At 37.4% G+C, this 10,000-nt stretch overlaps 2 protein-coding genes across 3 annotated transcripts in view; one reads left to right on the forward strand and one right to left on the reverse strand.

Annotated features, from left to right (window-relative positions):
- LOC124400095 (transmembrane protein 233) overlaps positions 1-10,000 on the reverse strand; it is an 11,746-nt gene that overhangs the window by 403 nt on the left and 1,343 nt on the right. The window contains exons 2-3 of one of the 2 annotated variants that reach the window (XR_006928317.1): positions 3,276-3,410; positions 325-530 (exon numbers count right to left, since the gene is read on the reverse strand). Coding sequence is in view for 1 of the 2 variants with exons in the window: in XM_046871688.1 (XP_046727644.1) it covers positions 519-530; positions 3,276-3,410 (147 nt within the window). In the remaining variant the exon portion in view is untranslated. Of the gene's footprint in view, positions 531-3,275; positions 3,411-10,000 lie in introns of both variants that reach the window. The other variant, XM_046871688.1, reaches the window with a different exon arrangement.
- LOC124400094 overlaps positions 6,472-10,000 on the forward strand; it is a 10,027-nt gene continuing 6,498 nt past the window's right edge. The window contains exon 1 of the mRNA XM_046871687.1: positions 6,472-6,703. The gene's annotated coding sequence lies outside the window, so the exon portion shown is untranslated. The remainder of the gene's footprint in view (positions 6,704-10,000) is intronic.

Consider the following 10,000-nt stretch of genomic DNA (forward strand, 5'->3'; position numbering starts at 1 on the left):
TCTGAGACAGCCTTCCATCAGTTGTTAGTGCTACATTAGCATCATAGCTTCAGTGTAAACCGGCAAAATGTCAGCTAGACATGACGCGTCTCTGCTAATCGGCTACGTTAAGCATAAATGTGAAACTCTGTACATTTTATTTATTTACCAAAAGGTTCCTTTAAACAAATCTGAAATTTCAAAAATGTTATCCATAAATGTCTTCAAGTGTAAATTAATCCTGTTGTTGCCAGTAAACTGAAGTTAACGATGTGTACTAGCATGAAAACAGGCTCTATAACATGAGAAACACATATAAAATAAACATCTGGTTTTCCCACTCACGCTTCTGGACCAGAATTTACACTTTCTGGAGTTTAGAACTGCGTTAGAATATACAAGTGTACAGATTAGCCATAAACACTGTACAGAGCTGCAGGGGGCGCCTCTGAGCCACATCTCGCTTTCTCCTGCGAGTCCATCAGAGGTCACGACGAACTTCATGCTGAATCTATTTCTAGTGATTTTCCTCTGCACGCTCAGATAGTGTGCTGAAAAAAAAAACATGAACATTTTTACTGATTTTAGAGGCTTTTTCAGATCTTTTACAGATTTTACTGAATCAGTTTAAGGCATCAAGGTCCTTATTAGAGCTAAACAGCGACACTGCAGGGTAGTGATGATTGCTCCAGGGTCGCTGATTCACTTGCAGGTTTTCTCAGGGTTCTCTGGTTTCCATCCACTTCTCAGCAGATGAACTGATTATTCCCTGCATTGAAATTCTCACTTTGTACCCACTGTTCCTGGGACAGGCTTTGGATCTGGACCATGATCATCCCTGACCAGGGTTAAGTGCTTACAGAAGAGGAGAAGGAGCTTAGCTAGGAAGGGTGGATATTGATTAGCAAAAGTCAGCAAGAATTAATAAACTTTGGATGTTACTAGAGTCAACAAAGCAACTAAATGAACAATGCTGTGTTCAACAAAGCTGCAGAAGGAACGAGGAAATGGTGGAAGCCAAAGCACAAGGTAGAGAGAGACTAAGATGTTTAGTGTTGGTAATTAGAGTGTAACTAAGGGACTCTTAGATTGTCTAAAGTGGTGGTCTCTCTGGAGGAAGTGGGATCTCAGTGGTTAAGGCTCTGGGTTACTGCTCGGAGGTCAGGGGTTCAAGCACCAGTATCGCCAAACTGCCTCTCTTGGGCCCTGAACCCTCAGTGCTCCAGGGGCGCTGTATCGTGTCTGAATCTGTGCTCTGACTCCAGCTTCCTAACATCACTGAGATACGTGAAGAAGGAATTTTAGTGTGCTGTAATGTACACATGACAGTAAAAAGCCTCCTCTTTATATAGAGGTGGTCTCTCTGCAGGGGTGGTCTCATTATAGCCCTCTTTAGATGTTTGTGGATGTAGATTTATGCCCAGACCTTTTCACTGCCTTCAAAATTGCCATCCTCTATTGGAATCTCATCTCCACTCTAAATCCAAGAGAGGCAGATAATGAAGAACACACTGCAATGGTTGGTCTGGTGGATGAGTGAAACATACTGGACCCAGTAAAGAAATTCTACATCCTGTTGCTCACAGTTACTGTGCAAATCATTATCAAGTTCTGATTTATTTCTCCACCTGGTTGTTAGACTCCAAAAGGAAACTGTAGGTGAGACTAACATGACCTTAGGTGTCTGGAGATGTAGAAGAGCACTTATAATGCAGCAGACCTTTAAAAACTGATGAATCACTACCAGTATCATGGTGTTACCTATCAAGTCTAAAACACGTGGGCAAGGCCTATACCCATAGGACCTTTAGGGTTCCAAAAACAGCTATTGGAACAGTATCAAGATATTAAAAGCTGGTGTGTGTGACTCCATGGTGTCCAGTAACTGATTAGGTGTGTCTTCTGGCATGGTCAAGAGTCTTTACCTGATGCTTTGGTTATTTCCTTTTAAGTCTCATTAAATGCAACCAAGAAAGTGGGTGGAATTCTGACATCAAGTTCCAAGGTTTAGAAATGTGAACGTGTAAAACAGCAACACTGATCTTAGATCCCAAAATATTTCTGGTTGCCAAATCTTCTCCAAGAGGAGACGACAGTCTCTTCCTGACATTGACAACATGATCTTGACTGCCACCTCAAACAGAAGGTGTGTTCCGATGCTCAGTCCATTCTTAAAATTAATGAACTGTTTGCTTGTTTTAAGGTGGTCAGAGGCTCCTGGATTAGATTTGTGATTCTTCTACTGCACTGTAAATCTGTAAGCAAGACTTGAGACTAAACACCAAACTTTCTGTTTCTTTGGTGGACAGAACTCCAGGATATGAAGAAGATTTTGCCAGATAGATGTGCAGGTGTGTTTAAACCAGCACTGCTCTAAAGATGGGTGGAGCTCCACATGGTTGCCTTCCCTCATAAGTTGTTGCTATTGAGAACCCTCTCTCCTAGTCAGCTGGAAACTCTCACTGTTTATGCATCATTGTTTTATGTATCAGATTTTGCATTTGGGAAACTAAGAGGTATCTTGTTGCTTGCAGTAGTAAGTAAACAAAGCAAAGCTGCGCAGCACAAATCAGATCTAATGAATGTGAACAAGTGCTTTTATCCAGAGTGAATCACCAAAGTGCTTTCAAATCTCTATCAATAAATACATCCGGGGACGGGTTCCCTCGGTCACGGACTAAAAATACCATCAGTCTCAAAAGTCTGATCGGGACGTAATGTAGATCTTTAGTCATCATTTAAAGACTGCTAGTGATTCAGCTGTTCAGAAATCTAGGGGAAGTTCCTTCCACCATCTAGATGCATGGCATCCATCTTGAGGTATTCCTTCTTTGTACCCTAAATATGGAGAGACCAGTTGGAGTGTACTCGGGGCTTGGGGGAGCGATGTGTTGCAGGCAGATGCAGGAAGCCGGTGGAGGGAACAAAGCTGATGGGTGGTGGTGGTGGTGGAGATTTTAGGAACGTTGACATGCAGCTGCATTCTGGATCAGTTGCAGAGGCTGAATCTCGCTTGGACGCCGAGCTGCCAGAACTGAGTTCCAGCAGTCCAGTCGTAATATGACAAAAGTCTGAATGAGGACCTAAGATGCCTGCATTAAAAGAACTAGATGAATTCTTCCATTTCACAGAGGATTTTACCTGCAGGCTCTCAGCATTTAAAGACATTCAATTATTTGCACAATCATATAAAAGTAAAGGAAATCTTTATGTTCACATGCTGACAGAAAGAATGTCACTGTGTGTGTGTGTGTGTGTGTGTGTGTGTGTGTGTGTGTGTGTGTTTGTGCTCATACCGTAGTGAAGTGTACGATGCAGAAGGTCATAATTATTAGTATGCCGATGATGAAAGAAGCAATGCCCATGTGTAGAGCTTTTCTCCCCAAACGGCGAGCTCCATCATAATCCTCGTTATCGTAGCTGCTCTGAGACTGCCAGAGACGAAACACGAACATACAGCGTTACTTCCTTTGGAGTTTCATTTAAAAGCTAAAACATCTCTGCGTGAATTTTGAAACAAACGTAACATTCGACTCTCCAGTTACAATCTAATATTTTCATCCCAGAAACATCACAAGGCTGCGGCGCATCTTATCTTTTTTGTTTGGCATTTCAAAATCTACATTAAACAAATTACAGGTTGTCCAAAATTCAGCTGCTAAGATTCTGACCAAGACCAGGTCGGGTGATTCTATCTCTCCGGCTTTGGAGTCTTTTCATTGGTTCCCTGTTGGATTCCGGATGGATTTATAAATTCGTATGCTGATCTACACTTTAAGCCCCTACATGGTATAACAGCTCATTATGTAACACATTATTTTAACTTTCTACACTCCAAGGCGTGATCTCCGCTCCTCTGATACTGCTCTTTAGATGTTCCTCCTACCTGTTTACATTCCATGGGTGATCAAGGTTTTTTCCTCCCATCCACCAAATCTGAGGAACTCTCTAAGACATTCGTTTTTTCAAATCTGCTCGAAAAACTTTTTAGGATAAATTTCAGGTGTTTTTTTGTGATGTATCTGTGATGTATTTACTTACTTACTTAATTAATCGATTAATTAAGTAAGTAAGTAAGTAAATAATCGATTAATTAATTATTATTATTATTATTTTATTATTATTATTATTATTATATTATTATTATTATTATTATTTTTATTATTATTATTATTATTATTTCTTCTTTCACTCCTGCCTGGAAAGGTTTTAGGATGTAACTTTTAAAGGTGCTATATTAAATAAAGATTATAATTACATTACAGTACACAAACTGCAGTCTCTCGGCCAATCGTAACCCATGACTGCTCTCAGCCAATCAGAACACTGCATACTCACCTGACCCATTCAGAACTCACCATGATTCTTAGCTAGTTAGAATGCACTGTACTACATATAAATACGTGAAGCTTGCTGGGAAATCTGCCAACATGGCTGGCAGTATGTTCTAGCATATTTAGCATTCTAGCATGTATGGCACATTAGCATGTAAGTTATATACACATTAGCGGTGTTGAGTCTCTCTGGGAGATTAATAGATCATGTGGAGCTCATAACACACACACACACACACACACACACACACACTTGAGGGACATAGTGCAGATGCCACTCTGCTTTTAGCTCAGCAGGTCGGGTTCAGTGACGTGGAATAAACACACTGCAGATGCTGTAAAGTTTGTCTCAGCTTACTGCTGCTAACTCTTCAGTTCATAATGCACAACACTATAAATAATCTTTACAGCCTGCATGCAGCTTCAGGCATTAACCCTTCACTCAAATGGTCTTGGTGTAATAAAACTTCTCCAGCTCTTATTTATACTCCCACCTGTGCACATTGTGTGTTCTGATGTACAGCACTAAAAGAATCCTACAGTATGTCCAAACTTCCCAATTCCATATTTTTCCATGTTCCTGATACATTTCTAGAATCTAGTATTTCCAGAGTTCTGTGTTCTTCAAAGCATCTGTTCAGGCTTTCCAAGATTCCATTCTCATGTTTTCTGATGTTTCTAATGACCCATGTTCTCAGCGTCTACACAGATCAACAATAACATCCTAATGCTGTGTAGGTGCCCCTTTGTGCCTCTAAAACAGCTCTGACATGTAAAGGCCTGGACTCCTCAAGACCTCTGAAGGAGTTCTGTGGTATCTGGCACCAAAACATTGACAGCAGATCCCTTACATCCTGTAAGTGAAGTGGAGCCTTCATGGATTGGATTTGCTGGACATCCCACATTCCTGAACAATTTGTTGCAGTATGAATGAGTTGGGAGAATTTTCCTGATGAAAAAGGCCACTGCATGAGGAAATGCCAATGAAAAGGTTTGAAGCAATGTTTAAGTAGGTGGTAGGTGCTAAAGAAAAATCCATATGAATGTTTTAGCCCACGGTTTTACAGCAGAACATGACCAGAGCATCACACTGCTTCTTCCAGCTCACCCTCTCCTTATAACCCCAAACTTCTTTCCAAGAACACTATAAAGATCCTGCAGTTTTGGATGCTTTGTACACAAGGACTTGTTTATGTGATTTCAAACTTCATGTTTTAAGATCTTCATAGTATCAGAGTTCTATTTTCCACAGTCCAGAATTCCTAACACTTTATCCAATGTTTCAATCATCTATTTTTTTTATATTCTGACTTCACAGGTCCATTGTTTCTAAGCTCCTTTTCTCCTGGTTTCTATATTTTTATGTGCTCAGTTTTCTGGGGTCTTTATTTTACCGATGTCTTATGTTCCTGATGCTTAAAACATTAATAATTTGTTATCTGAATATTATGTTTTCAAAGTCCTAACTTTCTAGTTCTTGGTGTTCCTAAAGCCCTATGTGTGCATGGACCCCACAATTTCCTGAGCCCTTCAGTTCACACAGTTCTGTGTTTGTGAGGACATGTTCTTTAAACACATCTTCCTGCAATTTCAAAGAAACTAAACTTCTGATTCTGTTGTATTTACACTTTCAAAATACATCAACACTGAACATTCAGACAACAACAGAACATTTGACCAAATATTGGTCTAAACATTCGATATTCAATATTCTGTCCAATGTTCTATTTAATGTTCTTTCCAAAGTTCTGCCCAAATCTGTGTATAGAGTTTTGGAAAGAACATTAAATAGAACATTGGACAGAATATTGAATAGAACACTAGTAGTAGAAGTGCAGTGAGATCTTTTCATCTCCTTCAGTTAAACACCCACACCTTAGTGTCATTCAATCTGTTCTTTTAAATAGCGTGATTGTTGTGTGTTTGTGTGTGTGTGTGTTTGTGTGTGTGTGTGGGAGAGGGTGAGGGTGAATAGTCTGATTTGAGAGTGTGTTACAATCAGCACAGTCAACCTGAAACCTCACATGTGTTTCGATTTTGTAGCTGCTGCTGTACACACACACACACACACACACACACACACACACACACACACACACACACACACACACACACACACACACACACACACACACACACACACACACACACACACAAATCTGAGTTTAACCAAAATTATGTAGGTGTGGACGGAGCAAACCATTTCCCAGACAGACGGGGAGTGTGATACAGAGGGTTCTTATATGCTGCTTTATTTATTTACACCAAATATCACGAGAGATAAAAAGTACAGTATTAATCTAAGATAAGAATTGATATACTGTACTGTTAGAAAACCCCTTTTGAAGGTTCTTCACTCGACCCTGCAGGGAAACTCATCACTGTTCCAGGTAGAACCACACGGCTTTTTTATTACAAGTCATTTCTCTTTTTAAAGTAAAGAACCTTCAATTATTCAGTGCAGCTTTAAAAGACCAAGCCTTCATTTATAATTCTATGAACTGGTGAGTGTGTAGTAGAAACCCCAGTTTAATGCGAATTATTTTTAGCGTAAGCTGTCAGGAGTTAAACACTAAGCATCCTGGTTCCTTCAGTTTGAATAATTAAAAATAATCCACTTGCTACATTAATTCTGAGAACAGACGGTGGAGTATTGGATAATTAAAGGTTCTTTTATAAGAAAAAAAGATGTTTATGGAATTTTCTCTGAAATTCTTTTTTTTTGTATAAAATTGGAACTAACATAAATTTGGATTTAAAATTAATTAAAAAAAATTAACCAACAAACAAACAAACAAAAAAATGCAAACAAACCTCTCTCTCTCTCTCTCTCTCTCTCTCTCTCTCTCTCTCTCTCTCTCTCTCTCTCTCTGTCTCTCTCTCTCTCTCTCTCTCTCTCTCTCTGTCTCTCTCTCTCTCTCTCTCTCTCTCTCTCTGTCTCTCTCTCTCTCTCTCTCTCTCTCTCTCTTTCTCTCTCTCTCTCTCTCTCTCTCTCTCTCTCTCTCTCTCTCTCTCTCTCTCTCTCTCTCTCTCTCTCTCTGTCTCTCTCTCTCTCTCTCTCTGTCTCTCTCTCTCTCTCTGTCTCTCTCTCTCTCTGTGTCTCTCTCTCTCTGTCTCTCTCTCTCTCTCTCTCTCTCTCTCTCTCTCTCTCTCTCTCTCTCTCTCTCTGTGTCAAATGATTATATTATTTTAAACACTCTTCTTCTATTATATAAAATAAGCCACATTAAGAGAAAAACCTTAAAATATCTTATTTAATATTATTTTTAGATAAATGTATTTATTTTTATTATTTATTTATTTTGTTTGTTTGTTTGTTAATTATTTATAAAAGAATTAGAAATCTGTCTTTAGAGCATGTTGTGATGAAAAACCCAGCAGATAAATATATAAATATAAACCATTTCTCTAATGAAATAAAAACACTCAGAACTTGCCTGCTGGAGATGTGAAATATGATATTTCAGAACACAATTCCATGTTTCTGTGTGTCTGAGTGTCTGAAGTTGATCTAAAACCCTGCTGTATCTTTAGTTAATTCATTTCAGAGAATAAATTCCTGTTCTGACATCAGCTCGAGTCTGTAAGAAGTTCAAATGTCCTGATCCTGTCTGTATTTCAGTATTTAATCAGATTTTCTCTATATAATACTTTTTAATACACACACATGCACACGCACACGCACACACACACACACACGCACTTGAATGTTAGATAAGAAGTGTGTGTTTCAGTCAGGGTGCTTCTTCTGCTTCAGCAAGTCATTGAGGTTAAGGTGTGAAAAGTCAAGCCACGTTTTCAAAACGTTCTCATGCGACTGCAGTGCAAAATAAAACATTTCGTTTCTGCCCCACGCCAGGGCGAGAAGTGAAGCGCAGAGAAACGTCGCTACTGCACACGTTCTACTGCACACGTTCTACTGCACACGTTCTACTGCACGCTACTGCACACGTTCTACTGCACACGTTCTACTGCACGCTACTGCACACGTTCTGTTTAACACGTCTGTAACATTGTGTCGTGCTGAAGCCCTTTACATTTACAGCCCACACTTATACCCTACACACATACACTGTACAGCACACACACACACACACACACACACACACACACACACACACACACACACACACCTGTGGGTTTCTATTCCAGCTGCGTTATCTATACATCATGACTTTATATTTTATTTATACACGAATTTACTTTGAATAATTAAAAATAGACAGAACAGAATATACAGAACATCTGACTTTTACCTGGAGTTGAATTATTACTCAGAATTCGAGGAAATTAAGTCTATTATTATTATTATTATTATTATTATTATTATTATTATTATTATTATTATTAATATTATTATGATTATGATTATTATTATTAATATTATATTATTATTTTTTAATTGTTTACAGTTTATTTCAATTTAAATAAATAATTTATACAGTGGAACATACTTTATTCTGAGAGTCCTGTAGACACATTAGTGTTCTGATTTACACACAAATCTGGAATCTTTAAGCTGTTCTTTTTAAATATTAAGATTTCAATAATAATTTTTTTCAACTTTAAAAATTTAAAATAAATAAATACACAACAGGGAAATTAGTATTTTATATTTATGTGCATGTAATTTAAGTATATAATTTATGTTGGAACAGTTCTGTTGATGAAATTCATAAAAAGATCAAATTCATAACAGCGAAAACATTGATGTATAAATTATTAGTTTTAATCTCACACACACACTGATTTCTGTGTTAATAAACACACTGTGTGTACTCTCTCTCTCTCTCTCTCTCTCTCTCTCTCTCTCTCTCTTTCTCTCTCTCTCTTTCTCTCTTTCTCTCTTTTTTATTTTAGATTTTTCAAGATAAATTTTATGGATAAATGAAATTTCTTTATATATAAAGATTTCCGCACGACACTTCTCTGATATCATGAATACAGTAAATCACAAAACAAAGAAGAAAAAAGGTTTAAAAGTATTTCATGTAATTCATTATGTTTAGATTTGTAATATTTAGAATTAATATATGATCATTGCTGTGTTGTATCAGAATTTAATTTTAGAATGTTTTATGTACTAAATTCCATTTTCACACAATTTCACATACAATTAATATAAAAATGATATTATATTATATTATATTATATTATATTATATTATATTATATTATATTATATTATATTATATTATATCCATTCTTTCTCATTCTGAACACAGTTTAGTGTGTGTTTCAGTACAGCACAGAAGAAAAATTGGAAAATATATTATATTAAAAAGAATTATTGAATTAAGCACATAAAAGGATTTATATTTGATTTTTAAACAAAACAATCAATAAAAATATATATATTTACTATTTATAATAATTGTTAATTATTGTACTTTTGGAAGTGCACAGTTTGCTCAGTGATGTGAAGATGGTGGTGTGTAGAAAACACTACGTTCTTCATCCTTCTGTTTATTGATTGATTTATTGATATCTTGGGAAAAAGAAGTTTTACTGTCTGTTGCGTGCGAATACAAAATCTGAATAATAAGTGTGGGCAGAAGTGGCATTTAAACACACACCCATACAGTCCCGTGTGTGTCCCCAGTCTGTAGCTGTGTGTGTGTGTGTGTGTGTGTGTGTGTGTGTGTGTGTGTGTGTGTGTGTGTGTGTGTGTGTGTGTGTGTGTGTGTG

This window comes from Silurus meridionalis, chromosome 17 (genome assembly GCF_014805685.1).
Source record: "Silurus meridionalis isolate SWU-2019-XX chromosome 17, ASM1480568v1, whole genome shotgun sequence".
Taxonomy (NCBI): Eukaryota; Metazoa; Chordata; class Actinopteri; order Siluriformes; family Siluridae; genus Silurus; species Silurus meridionalis.